The sequence below is a fragment of the Vipera ursinii genome (assembly GCF_947247035.1).
Source record: "Vipera ursinii genome assembly, chromosome: 1".
Lineage (NCBI taxonomy): Eukaryota > Metazoa > Chordata > Lepidosauria > Squamata > Viperidae > Vipera > Vipera ursinii.
Genome location: NC_139512.1, coordinates 331,892,682 through 331,909,819, shown reverse-complemented (window position 1 = coordinate 331,909,819; position 17,138 = coordinate 331,892,682). Strand labels below are relative to the sequence as shown.

The 17,138-nt window shown below is 41.1% G+C and overlaps 1 protein-coding gene across 1 annotated transcript in view; it reads right to left on the bottom strand.

Moving 5' to 3' along the window:
• The window catches only part of ADCY3 (adenylate cyclase 3), a 90,352-nt gene extending 81,067 nt beyond the window's left edge, over positions 1-9,285 (bottom strand). Inside the window, exons 1-2 of the mRNA XM_083348425.1 lie at positions 8,291-9,285; positions 6,672-7,545 (exon numbers count right to left, since the gene is read on the bottom strand). Coding sequence (XP_083204551.1) covers positions 6,672-7,355 — 684 coding nt within the window. The 5' untranslated portion in view covers positions 7,356-7,545; positions 8,291-9,285. The remainder of the gene's footprint in view (positions 1-6,671; positions 7,546-8,290) is intronic.
• Positions 9,286-17,138: the final 7,853 nt, after the last annotated feature.

The window sequence follows — 17,138 nt, the reverse complement described above, 5'->3', positions numbered from 1 at the left end:
TCTCTCTGCCAAATTAATGAAACAAATAATAACAGTAATAGGCACACTGAATGTAATCCCAAAGCATATGGGGCACTGCACACTGAACACCAGCATTAACAAAAGCACCATCAGTCAATTGCAAATGACAGCTTTACTTGGAACAGCTTTCATCCTGCAACAATACCTTGAACATCACCAAAAACAACATCTGTGTATCCCAGGTCTTTAGGAAAGACTCCATAGGTGGATAAAAATGATAAATCCATTTTCGACCATATGGCTAACTATATAATTATTATTATTATTATTATTATTATTATTATTATTATTATTATTATTATTATTATTATTATTTTATTTATATACCGCCCTTCTCCCGGAGGACTCAGGGCGGTGAACAGGGCAAGCATAAAAATACAGAGATACAAAAGTTAAAAAGGATTAAATATATGCCCAACTAAAAACAGTAACTACAAATATTAAAATAACAATAAACCCCCCCATCCCCCATCAGGCCAGGCCGGCTTGTTCAAATAAGAATGTCTTTAGATCGCGACGGAAGGAGCGAAGGTCGGGCGCCATCCGGAGCTCAACCGGTAACCGATTCCATAGCTCCGGGGTGCCCACAGAGAAGGACCTCCCCGTGGGGGCCACCAATCGACATTCTCTGATCGGTGGCACCCTGAGGAGGCCCTCTCTGTGGGAACGCACAGGGCGGAGGGAAGTTGATGCCAGCAGCAGGTGTTCCCTAAGGTACTCCGGACCCATGCCATGTAGGGCCTTAAACACCATTACCAGTACCTTGAATCTCACCCGGAAGACAACTGGCAACCAATGCAGCTCACGGAGCAGAGGTGTAACATGGGAGTATCGGGAGCAACCAATGAAATAGTAATAATAATAATAAGCCAAAGAGAACTCAGCTGAAAATTCAGTTCAGAGAATAAAAGAACATCCCTATCCCAAAACATAATTTTCCTTAAATATCACATCAAACAAAGGAATTCTAAAGCCATAAACAATAAGAAATATAAAACAATTTTGGAATGATAATAGTTAACAATTCAAAACAACATTCCCAGATCATGTAAATTTTTTAAGCTGTTTGAGGAAAAATGTCTAGAGTGATCTGTTTGTGACAATGCAACAGAACACTCTAGATATTTAGTATTCTGGGAATATTTTAGAAGGCCTAAAATAAATAATACTGTGGGGTTTTTTTCAGGATGCTAGCTGCCCAAGTAAGGATATACCACTGGACAAAACAAGTTAGGACTAGGGAAAAAATGTGTAAGTCCTATTCAGTTTTCTCCCTAGAGAATTAATTCTGTTTTCTTAAGAGTACCAAGATTATCATAATCACCACGATTCTCATCTTACTTTTCAATGTGTTATTTTACTTCTCATCCAAATTCTACAGTAAGCTGACCAATTTTCATAGTCATTTGAGAGCAAATTTGTTTCTTTTTCTTCTGTTCTAATTAAAAAGAAAAACAAGGCTTTTTAGCTCAGAATTATGTTTACTGTGATTTTTGTGCATTTAAGGCACCTAGAAACAATGTGTTTTAGGGAATTTGGTGAATTATTTCAAAAAATCTAATCCATAACCTTACTTATCATATAACATGGTTAAAACAAAGTCATAATGAGAGATAGTCTTAAATAAACATTGACAGTATGGAAACATGGAAATCACTGGTTCAACTAATAAGGAGATGCTTCTGCATTTCTCAAAAGATGTTTCATGAGTGGAAAAGTATTTTGCTGAGCTATTTGCCCTTGAGTGATATGATTAAAGTGTCACAACCTTGGTGCCATTTTGCTTTATGAAAGACTCAGAATTCCATTCATGCCAAATGAAGGCCATACATAACACATTTATCTCTGTTTGAGCATAAGAGACTCCAGGACTGAAGCTGCAGAATATCTCCGACAATTTACTTTATTCATCCACCACTACAAGTATGATTGTGCTAAAGAATGGCCCAGAGAAACCCAGGTGGTTTTACTCCAGAGAAGTTCTTCATTAATAAAAGAATGATTTAGGAATAATTTGGTACTTGCAAACAAGCATAACAGATCAATTTTTCTGGCTGTACCTGACTCTTACAAATAACCCTCCGCTGTCTTCATCTTGACAATATCAAGAAGTTATTCTACATATACATCCTCTTGCAAAAGTGAGGCTTTTCAGGGATTATCACATAGCATCAGAACTACCTGAACAATAGTTGACTTCTGTAGTAATAAAAAAAAAGTGTTTCAAATTCTCCCATTGCTCCTCGCATTTTTTTTTTCTTGTGTTTGGCATTTTTGTTTCTGCCTTTGTTTGAAATGTATGTAACAACAATGGCAACTGTAGCTATTGACGAAGTTTGGATTGTGGGCAAACTGCTCTTAAGGAGATCTTTCCTCTCACTGAGACACATTCCACTCCACTGAGGCAGCAAAACAGCTCATAAGTGCAAAGTGTTCCACCTTGATGAAGAGCTAAGTTCACCCAACCTGCCTCAATTGGCCAATGTGCCTTGTAAACAGCAGTGAAAAGAAGTAAAGCAGATGCTCCACTCCATGAATTAAAAGCATGGCATAATTTCAGGGGTGACGAAACAAGCTGCTCTGGTTCCACGCCGCTTCTGAATAAAACTCAAAAGTGCTGATAATACCTATAAAGCCCTGTCTGACACAGAGCCTTCTCCCACTTGTCTCCAATCATTTCTGCCTGCCCAAACCAATATGTTTCGGCAAAGTACGGTAGGTGTGCTAAGGAGAAATTTCCTGACAGTGAAAACAATCAACTAGCGGAACGGCTTGCCTTCAAAAGTTGTGGGTGCTCCATCACTGAAAGCTTTTAAGAAAAGATTTGTCTGAAATGGTATAGGCTCTCCTGCTTGAGCAGGGGGTTGGACTAGAAGACCTCCAAGGTCCATTTCAAATCTGATGATGTTCTGTCCTGTCCTGTTCCATTTGTCATCTGGTGGGATTGAAGTAGCATCTCTGTTGCGACCGCTTTGCAACAGCATCCCCCCAGAGAAGGGCGGCATCTTCTCTTCTAGGATTCTGGAAAGCTCTGAAAACCTGGAGCTTGTGTATTATTGTTTGCCTAGAGCAGGGGTCTTCAAACTTGGCCCTTTTATGACTTGTGGACTTCATCTCCCAGAATTCCTCAGCCAGGCACGCTGGCTGAGGAATTCTGGGATTTGAAGTCCACAAGTCATAAAAGGGCCAAGTTTGAAGACCCCTGGCCTAGAGCCTAGAGCCAATTTTTGTTGTCTCTAAGATTATTTTAGTCTGGGTCGTCAACTTGGTTTAATGTTGTGATGTATTTCTAATGGTTTTCTAGTTTTGTACACTGCCCAGAGTCTATTGGAGTTCCATTGGCTACTAGAGCCAGAATGGAACATGGATACTTTCAGTATGTCCAATGACAGAGTTTTGTTAGGGATATATGTGTATTTATATTTTGTTTATCTGGGGCATCATATAATTTAATTAATTTTAATTTAATTTAATTATATTTTTATACCGCCCTTCTCCCAAAGGACTCAGGGCGGTGTACAGGGCAATAAATATAAAAAAGCGGAATACAAAAGTTAAAAAACGATTAAATATTTAGCCCAGTTTAAAACAGTATTAAAATATATTAAAACCCTAACCCATCAGACCAGGTCAGAACTGCTCGAATAGATATGTTTTTAAGTCGCGCCGGAAGGAGCGAAGGTCGGGGGCCGTCCGGAGCTCAACCGGCAAGCGGTTCCATAGGTCTGGCGCGCCCACAGAGAACGCTCTCCCCCTGGGGGCCACCAATCGGCATTCTTTGATCGGAGGCACCCTGAGGAGGCCCTCTCTGTGGGAGCGTACTGGATGGAGGGAAGTTGACGCCGGCCGCAGGTGTTGCCGTAGGTAATCCTATGCAAAATACTGCTCAAGGTATTGAATATGCACAAGCCTGCTTTTACAAGTATCATCAAAAGAGTCCATTTAATTTGTAAGATTCCTTTTTTTATTAAGTCAATTTTATAAGATTGTTCTTTTGCAATATTGCTCCACCATAACCTGAGACAAGTGCTCATGCCTAGCTGAATTTCTAACAGGACCCTGGACCCTAACACAAATCTACTAATTCAGTCATTCACACTTGGTAGCTGATTTACTATCAACTCATAATCAGCCTTCCTTAACTTCAAATGTGTTGGACCAGCTGCCTTAATTTCCAGCAGGATCTACTGGGTGGAAATTTGGGGAATTGTGGCTCACTGCATTCAGAGGACTTCAAATTGATGATCACTCTTCATGCAGCTTTCTTCTATTTTCATTGCCACTTGCATGTTTTTATATTCCATTTCTAAATTCTGGATGTGAAATATTTTATATGAGCATGCAATTTTCAAACCAGGACAAAGTCAGGAAGCATGGTCTTTGGTACTTTTTCAGCCTTGTAACATGACTTGAACATGACTTTGAACATGACTTTGAACGATCTCAGAAATAGTTTTAGCCATTTAAACTGAGTTGCATAGGCAAAGGGGAAAGAGACAGAAGGTTAAAGCCACATTTTGTTTTTGTGAATTTGTACAGCTTTGCTTTCCAGGACTTTTTTGAAAACAGCAGGGATACCCAAATTCAGCACAAAACTGGGCAATCCCCAGTCAAAAATACTTTTTGATAAAACTATCCATAAATAAAAGATCAGCTTTCCCCAACTGTAGATTGCAAGTCTCAGAAATCCAGCGATTTGGACATGCTGCTTACCATGAGGAGAACTGCAGTCATTAACCTCAGATTTCAGAATGGGAAAGCTATTCTAGAGACTGATTTGCAGCACATACAGCAAGGCTCCCACTGACTTTCAAACTATCAGTATGCCAAGTAATTGCAACTGAGCCAATCGTTACCAAAGCAAGCAAACCAAATAAGGATCAATCTCATGTACCATGCTAAGCCACGATTTATTTGCTGAATAGGTCAATACCATACCATGCTATGCCATAAACCAGGATTTAGAAACTACAGCAACTGTATTCACATAGGCACTAAATCAGTTGCACTATGTGGGACCAATCTAGAAGCACCAGAAAAAACAGGATATGGTAGGAATTTGTTCCATACCAAGATAAGTCATAGGAAAATCAGCTGACCATATACCTAAATCCAACATTTGCTTTTATTTCACAACTCATTCACCTGGGTTACAATCAGGGCCAACTATATTTCTGAAAGCCTTTATATATGTTGGATCTCTTCTCTCCTACCTGCACCCCCAATCCCTTTTTCCCTTCCTAGCTCCTGCCTCTATTTCCTTCTCTTACTTAAGATCTTAGCTATCAACTGGTTCTCCACCCAGTACCTCAGTAAAAAAAAATCTCTGCAGCAGCAAGGTACTTTCAGTAAAGAGTCTAATCAGTGTCTGGTTCCACTCTACTTCTTCTGACCATTATCTTAGATTACAGCATTATACCCAATACCAAACCTGCATATTGTATTTAGAGTAAGAAATAAGATCAGTTCAGCTTCACTGAAAATTATGGCTGCCCACAGTGTCACATCATTTGTCTAGGCATGACAATCCCTGATGACAAACACAACTGGTTGCACTCTCTTTAGGAAGATTTCTGCTTTTCCTCAAATGAAATCAACTTTAAATTATCTGTAGCATTGTCTATGGAGATTCTCAATCATTCAGCTCATGGTTGTCCCAAAGGACTTTCTTGGGGGGGTTTTTTCGTGAAAACGTTTTGCTTCTCATCCAAGAAGCCTTTTCACTTCAACTGAAGCATCTTTGGAATATTTGTAGTATTACAAAATAATACTGTACAGGATCATTCTGTTTCGGCACCCTGCCCCTCCAAATAAAATTCAGACTGTGAAACCTAAATGCTTTTTGGATTTCAACCTTCGAAACATTTTAAATGCACATTATCTTTTAAAAATTTAAATTATTTAAGATAGATCTGTATAACAAGCTTTATTTTGGACTTGCTAGTTAGATATTCTGTGTCTCAAACTGTATTTTTTCAGCAGCAGTATGGTGAGGAAGAAACTTTAAAGATTACTATGTCTGGTGGAATAGAAATCAGTGCAAGAAAGGACCAGTTAGTCATGTAGATCAGCAACACCTTACACAACAATGCCAATGAACTGTGTTCAAAGTCATGAGATCTTGAAAACCATTGTACCGTTTGCTTGTTTTCTGAAATGGGGGCTGAGATTCTAGAAATTCAAATTATATAAATCATGTTAGGCTTGGAATTCCACATATATGAACAAGTTCTATAGAGTAATTTTATCTGCAGCACTAATCTGCCCCCACAAGCTCCCTAATCCTTCATCTAAAATCAAAAGGTCCCCTTTTCTCCTTCCTTTCCATTAACTTCCTTTCCATTAGGCCACAAAAGTTTTGGAAGTGATTCCCCAAAGAATTCCAAAAACTGTTACCATCTTGTAATTTTAGCATGAAAGAACAGGAATATTAATAAATATGTAACTGGAAAGTAACCAGTTGACTTATTGTCATGAAATGTCAGCATTAAGCAAAATTAAGTCAAGGTGAGTTTCCGTCCTACCTCTCCCACTGGGAGTGTAGCTCCCATCAGTCTGCTCAATAGCCAAGGGAAGCTTTCAGCCTAGAAGAAGATATGCACCTTTGAACTCATTCACAGGTTTCCTTTTTACCAACACATCATTTTTACCTGCCACAGCAAGACGATTCCATAGATGGACTCCAGCTGTTGCTGCTTCTGCTGTGCAATGGTGACTCCTAACACAAGCGTGTGGATGCCACAAGAAATGGCGGAGATAAGGACAATGGGCATGAGATGCAAGGGGAGGGTGAGGAAGAAGGAGAAGACAAAAAAGGCCTGCCATCCAACTGTATCACTGGCCTCGTGGTAGCAGGCAAAATTCAAGCCCAAGTAGCAGAATATCTGAGCAGCTATCAGTATCCACAGAATGTATGGCATGAATTTCCGGGTGACACGATCAGGCAGGAGTTCATACTTGCATAGGATAAAGAGGAGGATCTGGGCAGCCAGGCCCACTGATGCTGCCACAGTAGGTGCCAGCTTCTCTGAAGTGTACACCACTGTGCACATGATGATAACGTAGCAATCAAAGAGGGCTGCAAAGACCACCAGGACCAGCAAAGTCTCATGACGCTGCCTCCGGAAGTAGGTCTGGTAGAGGTTCTCCAAGGACTCAGGGGCGAACGTGAGTCGCATAAAACGGGGCAGACAGAGGCAAGAACCTGAGTTCCTCACCGTCACCTCATGGGTCCGGCCGACCACATGCTCCGGGTCAGAAGGCAAGCTGACTGAATAGTCTGCAGAATACTCTACTGAGTATTCAGGCTCGGAGAATGCCCTATTCCGAGGCATCCTGCTGGTTTCCACCACCCAATCTTTATAAGCTTTGTGAAGAGAATCTCCTATAAGCCAAAAGTTACCTCAGCGACAGTTCAGCTCCCAGTAACCTGGAAGGCATGGAAGCTTTAGGAGCAGGTATTCAGTGCCTTCTTCCAGTGTCAACTTTCAAGATGTCATCTTCCCAACACATGACAGCCCCTGACTGAGAGAGAAATATATTAGCAGGGGGGAAAAAGACAGACTCTTTTTGCTTCAAGTCTGACCTACTATAACATGGCTTGAATCTTTACCAACATCCAGCTCTACAAATCATCACCCTCAGCTGTCACTCCCATTTCCCTTTGACACTTGCAGTAAGGATAAATTTAAAAATTAACATTTTGTGAACACAAGTAATTATATGGCTAAGTTTCAGAAGCATTTTATTAAAACGCTTAGTCTGGTTTTCATAATTTTAGGCATCAAAGCAACTGGCTTCTAAAAATATAGGAAGATAGAGCAAAGTTAATTCTCCAGCCATTTGTTATATATTTGATTCTTTTATTCTTTCTAGCTTCTGTTTCATGCCTGTGCCCCTAAATCAGTAATCGTGCCCACACACTGTTTCATCTGGGTTAACAAAACTCAATGGCTATAGTCACAGTATTTACAGGCAGTGCTCAAACAAGCTACATTATGGCTCCTGGTTTCACAGCATACTGAACCACAGTTGACTCAACCCGATTTAAACCTTGTCTGGGCAAATTCACTTGATAAATACAGGGGAAAAAATTTGGAGGCAAATATTGGATTAAATCCCTCCTGCTAATTTACAGCAATCATCCAGATCTGATCAGAAAAGCCTGCTGAATCCATAAGAAAAGGTAAAGTGGAAGGCATGGTAGTAAGTTGGCCACCCTCCCACAATCTTCACAATGCTCAGAAAATTGCTCTCCCTTCCTTCTTACCAGTTTGCTCAGTGGTGTCTGCAGAAGTAAGTTGGTTAAAATCTTTGGATCAGGCCCCATTGAAAGGTCCTCTAAGCTTATGTGTGATATTCAGCTTTCTCCCATCCAGAGAGGGAGTGAGAAAGGTGGGTAACCAACTCTTCCAAGAGTCTTCTTACATCTTCTTCCTGACTGGCACTTTGCGATGGAGAGCTTGACCAAGGGGAAAATGAAGCCTTTTCAGCAGCAGCCCAGCCCAAATAAAGCCACCATCTTTTCAGAAGAACCCCGTTTTTTCTTTTCGGCAGAAAGGTCCAGCTCAGCTATGCCCCTTTCTCAGCCTTCTCTTATTCATCCATCTTACCTAGGAGCCTCTGGATTCATCTGTATTTCAGGTTTGGGACCTGGGATCTAGGATCAGCTTTCTCTTTTCTTGCTCTCCCCCTAAGGTGTGCGGTTATTTCTGCCACCGGACGAGACCCACGTTCCTGCTGCTGTGTCTGAGAGAGTTTGTGTGTGTGTCCCTGCACAAAAGGGAGAGATTTTTTTCCCCCTTTTTCTTTTAAAGGTCCCCTCCCTGAGCTGCAGGCAAAGAAAAAGGAGGAGCAAAGCAAGGCCTCTTCGCGAACGATCAAGGAGATCGAGGGTGGCGGTGGTGGGGATGGAAGGAACTCAAAAAAGTGCCAAACGAACACCCACACGTGTCAAAACGCTCAGCTTCCCTCTGGCCCTCCGAAAAACGCCACACAGCACAAGCCAAGACGGAGAATCTTCCAATGGCTGATGGTGGAGGGTCGGGAATCTTCTGCACCCAAGAAGCTCTGGAGTGGGAGAAGATTCAAGCCAAGAGGCATCTCTCTGGATCTCCTAACCTCACCAGGAACCTGGCGAAAGAGGAAGATGCCTTTTTTTTCTTTCCCAGCCCTCCCAGCCCGAGTTGCAATCGCTTCCAGGCTGGCTCCGAGGGCGCAAAAGCGGGACGGATTGAGCGAGCTCGCCGTCAGACCTCGCCTGCTCTCCTCGTTGGTGGTTCGGTGGCCCTTGGCCGGGCTTGGAGGTCGGATCTCCCCGGCCCGCGAAAAAGGATCGCTCCAGGAACCGCGCCGCCTCTGTTCTCCGGCGGCCGCGGTTCTCCTCGTAGGCGCAAGCGCCTAGCGCCAAAGAGCCGACAGCCGAGGCAACCCCACCCCTGCCGGCCCGTTTCCTCGGCCTCTCCCACGCTCTGCTTCGGTACTGGAGAGCCTGGGAAAGGAAAGCCGGCACAGCTGCCCAAATCCCACCCTTTTTCTCTCGGCCCCTTGGAGAACTAACCCTTTGTGCTCTGGGCCAACATCCTAGCAGGAAGGACCCGCCGCTTACCTGGGGCCACTCCTGCTTTTTTTCCCGCCATGCGTCAATATATTAAGATGCTCAAAGCTCCACCGTACTAATCTCCACTAAACTTTCTAGAAAGATAACTCTCGGTTTGAACCTGAGGGTTTAAAACAGACCTGGAAAGTTCTAAGAATCGGAAAGAGTAGATTCACATGTTGCTTAACGATAACGTCACTTATCCGCCTTTGTTTTTTTCATGAAGACCAGTTATTCCGTTGGTTGATTGCTCTGTTAGGACATTTCTCCTTTGTTCTAGGTTGCTTCTCTCCTTGGTTAATTCCTATCCATTGTTTCTTGTCTTGCCTTTTGGTGCTTTGGAAAATAATGTAGACCCCCTCGTCTTTATAGGAGCCCCTCAAATATTGGAACACTGCTATCATGTCTCTCCTAAAGTTGGTCTCTTACTTAATCAACACATGGATTCATATATGTAACACTATTCACCATGGGTTGATTAGAGATGTTTTGTTGACTAGCAGAAGTCACATGCTACGTTAAGGTAAAACCAAAGAAACCATTACACCATGCATGACCTCAATCAATGTGTCTTCACTATGGTTTGTTCAGCCTATATAATGGGAGCATGAACGACCCATCTGTGAGCAATAAGTATTTTAAGTAGCCAACTTTTATCATGTTCCTACAATATAAAGCTTGTAAAAGCAGTTTATAGAGCCACTAGACTAGAGTCTCTTAGGATGAGTTTGGACCAGGCCCTTTTTTTTTGGCCCAACCCACCTCACAGGGTTGTTTCTGTGGGGAAAAGAGGAGGAGGAGGAGGAGGAGGAAGGAGTATTAGGTATGTTGCCCACCTTGAGTTATTTGTAAAAATAAAGGTGGTAAACAAACAAACAAATAAATGCTATATCGAGTGATGTTTTTGAATGCTGATCTCACCCAGTCTGATAAACTTACAGAATCATTTTAAATACAAGTTTCTTTAAAGTGAGGAAATTATACTGCAGCATTAATAAAATAATCCTTTCATAAATATTCATATAAATTCATTACCAGAGCTAACATGTGTTTTAACTACATTAGGGGGTGGTTGGGTCCATTAAATTAGATACTGCGTGGAAAATATTTCTGAACTTAAATGCTATTATGCCACTCTCCTCCAACTCAGACTAATCAAGCTTTGATTAGTCAAGGAAAAAAGAAAGAGCACATTATCATGTGAATCCATTTTGAATTAGGAAATAAAACTTCTGCCCTGGATGAGTTTGTAGCCCTTCCCCCAATAGATCCACGATAGGCAGATTTAAATTAACATGTATGGCAGCTTTCCACAAACTAAAGGAAAATGATTATAATGGTGAAGGATTTGGAAAGTCCAATAAAAACATGCCAGCATTATGACTTGTCCCAATTCGCATTCCCACCCACCCCCTCCAGCCTTGAGAACTAGTCTCCTTCCCCTTTTCTTAATCTGCCCATCTCTTTATGTACCTTGCCTATTTTACTGTAGGCTGGAGCCAAGGGCAAGGGCTGTGTCTCTTCTAATTGATGTGAGTCACTAGGGGAATCATCATCTGTCTGAAAAAGCAAATAAAGAATGCAATGAAAACATTAAGGGTTAAATAAATATGAAAGGGAGACACAATGGCTTTCTTTCTATATATGAATGTTTGTTGTCAGAGAATGAAGTAGACTTGCTATTTATTTCTTCGGAAGGCAAAAAATAACAGGGGAGCTGATCAAGGATAAAAGGATAAATGTCTTCCTAGTGTTAAGAGATTTTCAAAAGCAGAACTGCCTCAGAAAATTACCCTTTGCTGGATATTTTTAAGATGTAGTGGTTGCAATTGTTCCAACTCCTTGGAATGAATTCTGTTTTTCCCAAATTATTTCTTAGATGTATTATATCAAAATACAAATTAATGAAATTACTAAAGCACAGATTTTAAATTAAATGTGTTTCAACTAATGCTAAGTGCTTTTCTCCATATGAATGGCATCCAAGAAGCCTCTTGGGCTGGTCCATAATTAAAGTACAACTATCCAAAACATAACCCCAGTACTTTCAGCATCAGGAAGAGCCATTTAAGCTGAACCCTGCTCCCTGCAGAAATTCATCCTAAAGCATCCTGTGATGATGTCTTCTAGCCTCTACCTGAACTTATTTAGTCAATTTGCATAGCTGCTTACTCAACCTGAGATTTGGGGCAGCTAACATCCAATTTAAAAAGCACCAAAATAGCCAAACAATTAGTAAAACACATCTTACTTGAGACCACCATATATCCACAATAAATAGAGGGTGATGTTACCTGGTTGGGTAATGAAATGTTGGCAAGGAAACAACCAAACTCATAAGAGAAACAAGAACACCACAATAAATGTATCCCTGAAAACATAGAAACTAGCTTCCTAGTTAAAGGTCTACTGGAAAAATCAGATATTATGGCTTTGAAGGGCTAGCAGAGTTGGGACCATCCAAAGCTTGAGGGGGCTGCTGTTCTATAGGACAGGCACAGTGACAGAGAAGACATATTGTAATGGCATGTGGGAATGACCTTGGGAGACAGGAGGAAGAACGGCAGGTTGGATAACCATCATTAAAAGATATCTCAATCCACAGAAGGAGGTGGATTGCATTTCATAAGGGACCCCTCCTAGTTTCCTAGAGAGTAAAAGGAGAAGGAGGAGAATAATATTTTCAGTCTTGCAAGATTCTTTTAATGTAACCTTATAATAAGGACAGTTAGTACTCATAATTGTATTTCTTATCTGAACCACCTGGAAGGATTAACACATACCCTCCTAGATCCCTTCAGATGAATTGTTTAATGTTTCTTAATGTTAATGTTTCTTTAGAAACCCAGTGGTGTCCACCAGGTACCAGAGGCAGTCCAAACAAATGGATCCTACTCCCTACAATAGAGATTTCCAGAGTGAGTTGATCGCATCACTACAGTACAGCCCTATCAGCACTACAAGATCAAACCAAGGAACAGATTCCACATAGGCCTAAAACTGCTCCTATTAGAATGGCCATATTAAACTTCTAGTATATTTCCCCCATTCCTCTTTTATCTTTTTGAGTCCCTGTCTGAGAAGTGTTCATACATTTCTCTCTTCATACAGGCTAAAGCCATGTTAAATTGTTTGTTGCTTTGGCAATGGATCATCTCTCTCTGTCAAGGTCATCTTTTATACTTCTAATATGCCCTTAGACAAATTTAGTATGTGGCCTTAGTGTGTATGTGTGTGTGTGGTACATGGTTTATAGAATTCATATCCTTGAAGGAAGTCTATCATTTATCTGGATAACTGATTCTGTTTTCTTGCTTTTCCTTTTACTTATTTTTCTTTGAATAATCGCCTCTGGAATTAATTCTTCTATGTAGTTTTTCAATATTTGGAATCTTGGGAAGGTGACTTGAATACAAAAAATTTAGTAGAGGCTTCAGATATGCCATGGACATCCACTGTGCTATAAGCCACTTCTGTACAAACTAAAGAAACAAATATCAAATTATTTTCAAGATATTCAATACTACAGGCAGTACTCGACTTACGATCACAATTAAGCCCAAAATTTCTGTTGCTGAGACATTTGTTAAGTGAGTTTTGCCCCATTTTACGATTTTTCTTGCCTTAGTTGTTAAGTGAATCACTGCAATTGATAAATCAGTAAACTTGTTATTAAGCGAAGGTCACAAAAAGGGGATCCTGGGATATAGCAACTGTCATAAATGAACTAGTTGCTAAGCATCTGAATTTTGATCACATGATCATGGGGATGCTGCAAAGGTAACTGTGAAAAATGGTCACTTTTTCAGTGCTATTGTAACTTTAAACAGTCACTAAATGAACAGTTGTAAGTTGAGGACTACCTTTATGTACAATGTACAAGATTAATTAATTCTTCTCTTCACTTTTCTGGATAGGTTAAGGTAAATGGAAAATGCATGTTGCTAGGCACATTCACTCACTTTTTTGAATCAGTATCATCCTTTATATTAAAAATGACTAGGTACCAGATTCAATCCGATGTACCTTAATTCTACTTTCTATATTTAAGGATGAGAGAACAACTCTGTAATGAAAGTCATACTGGCAGCAGCTAGATAAGAAATACTAACACATTGGAAAAGCTGCTTGGGTCATTCAACAGATAAGTGGATTGGGAGATTATGGAAGTAGCTTTGGCTGAGAATATGAACGCAAACTAACTTTTCTAAGGAAATATCTTGCTTTGGCCTCACTGATACATGCTGCCTTTTCATCATACATGTTAATTTGAATCATCAAATTTTTGAATAACTACTGCTAATTGCTCTTGGGCATCATTCCAGCAAAGGACCACCCAACTGATATAATAAATTACCTCCAATGAGGGGTTGGTATAAACAGATATTAATGTTTGGTGTTTTTAATAAATTAATTTTGTTTTAAAGTTGCATTTCGCTACTGTGGACAGGTAGAAATTTGAAGTTAAATAAAAGAGGAAAAATCAGGTCACTGTCCTAAATGTTGTATTCTATAACTATTACACCTGGCAATTCATATCATTTTGTCCTTATTGCATAGTTTATTCCAGTTCACATGCACAATAACTGTCAGGTCCCCAAAGAAATACATTTTAACCCCATGCCTATTTTCCCTTTGTCTGTAGCCTTTCTTTGTGGCCTGCCATTCTGTTGGGGTGGGGGATTGCTTTGCGCTGTCTGTGCGATGTCCTTCCCCCAGGGCAGGGGTCGGCAACCTCGGCTCTTTTATGACTCGTGGACTTCAACTCCCAGAATTCCTGAGCCAGCATAGCTGGCTCAGGAATTCTGGGAGTTGAAGTCCACGAGTCATAAAAGAGCCGAGGATGCCGACCCCTGCCCCAGGGGATGGAATGTCTCCCTTATCTGAGAGACTGTTTGCACTTGGAGCCAGAAGAAATAGAAAGTGAGAAAGACCTTGAAGAGCCCCTGGAAAAAACTAGTTACCAAAACACGATGCCACCTGTGGGTTGGCTGGGATTCAAACGGCACACTGAGACTCTGTGGGGAGGAGTATTGAACACTGCTCTTAATATATTGCTTCGGGTGGTTTTCTCTCAAATTCCTTACAACAGGGGTGTCAAACTCAATTTCATTGAGGGCCGCATTAGCATTGCGGTTGCCCTCAGGGGGCTGGGTGGGTGTGGCCAGGGTGGGCGTGGCCTGCTGGGTGGGCGTGGCTAGAGTGCGTATGGCCTGCTGGGTGGGCGTGGCCAGCTCTACATCATTCGCATCAAGGGGGCCTATGGGGGCCTGGGCAGGAGTGGGACAGATCTGAGGGTCTCTGGCAGAAGGAGGGTCTCTGGGTCAGGGCCAAGGCAGTGGGGGCCGTTCCCTCACTGTTTCCAGGATGGCTTCGCGGGCCACATAAAACCATTTCACGGGCCGCATCCGGCCCCCGGGCCTTGTGTTTGACATGTCTGCCTTACAATAACAATACAGGTAGTCCTCGACTTATGGCCACAATTACACTCAAAATTTCTGTTGTTAAGTGAGATACGTATTTGCTAAGGGAGTTTGGCCCCATTTTACGACCTTTCTGGCTGCTGCAGTTGTTAAGTGAATCACTGCAGTTGATGAATTAGTAACCTGGTTGTTACGTGAATCTGGCTTCCCCTTTTGACTTTGCCTGTCAGGTGGTTGCAAAAGGTGATCACGTGAACCTGGGACACAGCAACGTGAGTCAGTTGCCAAGCATCTGAATTTTGATCACATGATCATGGGGATGCTGTAACGGTTGTAAAAATGTTCATAGGTTCCTTTTCTCAGTGCAGTTGTAACTTTGAACAGTCACTAAACGAACTGTTTTAACTCGAGGATTACCTGCATACAAAATTAACTGCTTACTTGATTTATGCAACACTTCAGTGATTCACCTTTTGAAAATTCACTTGTGTATTATTTGCTTCCATTTTTCTTTCAATATAAACAGTATGTTGGGTTATTTTCTGTGTTACAAATTAATTTCTGGGATACAGACTGTAGGATATAGCTGAACATAAAGGCTATATTATGATGTCATTAAGTTTTTAAAAACTGAATCAGTTTAAATAACTGTAGTGACATGGCAGAACTTGCAGAGTAAAAAGTTAACTTAAGCCTCTTTTTTCCAAAGTTCTCTGGGGCTATACACCTAGTTCCATTTCCTACCTTGACATACTTACTTGGTAATTACAGCTGTCACATCCGGTCTTTATTCTTATTTATTTTAAACACTTATATAGCCGCCCATCTTGTAACAAAATCTGGGGCAGCTCCCAATCAAAAATTAAAACATAAAAAACATTATTATAAAAAAACAAACGCATTAAAAGCAAAAACCTGGTGCCAAGTCAAGATTACAGTTTATTTCTTTGTAAAATTTATTGGCTGTCCATCTTACCACGGGGTAACTCTGGCAGCTTATGCAGTCACCTTATCTTATCCCAGCACCTGGGCGAAAAGCCAGGTCTTCAGTACTTTACAGAAGACTAATAGTGTGGAAGCCTGCTGAACTTGAGGGGGAAAGTGTATTCCATAGGGTAGGGACTGCCGCAGAAAAGAAAATGTTTTCTAGCTCCCATAAGATGTTTAAGGGAATTGACTACAAATGTGCCCACTCTGTCTAACCTGGTAGAACAGGTAGATGTCTTTAGGGAAAGGTGGCCCCATAGATTTTTCAGAGGGCAACTTGGGAGGGAGGGAGCGAAGGAGGAAGGAAGGAAGGAAGGAAGGAAGGAAGGAAGGAAGGAAGGTAGGTTGTGGAGATTTCCAGAACATGCATGAAAAACTGGCTGGATGACTTTCAGCCAGTCATTCACTCTCACCCGACCCACCTCACAAGATTGTGGTTGTAAGGAAAACAGGAAAAGGAAGGCGTATTAGGAATATTCTCTGCCTTAAGTTATTTATAAAAATAATAAAGGCAGAATTAACAAAATAAGGAAGGAAGCAAGCAAGCAAGGAAGGAAGGAATTGCCAGAATACTCCCCAAATTTATAATTCTGAGTGTATGGCAATTGTATTGATTCGAAAGTGGTTTCTACAATTTCTGCTTGCAGTAGTAGCTTTCTACAGCCATGTCAAACTGGAGTCTAAGGCAACAAAAGCACAAATGTAACATTAGCCACTTCCACTCTTACAGCATATGAGCTACTGCTTGGTAAGATGGGACAGCCAATAAATTTTACAAACAAACAAACAAATATGAACCATAAAATTGCTGTACAGTTTTTGTGGTATTACAGTCTAAGCCTTATTATTCCACTTGTTTCAAGTGAAACAATACAATATGATGTGTGCTAGAAGTTTCATCATAGATGGCATAGAATCATATGTCTTAAAGCTGTCAGCAAATACTGTATAGCAGAAAATGAAAGCTATTTTGAAAATATCTGCTTTCCCAACAGCTCAGAATGCTGTTTCTAGAAACAGATCTGCACGCCTCCAGCTATAGCAGCACCCAGTGGTCACTGCAGTATATTTGGTCTACCTTTTTCCACCAAGACAACGCTTTCTTCAAT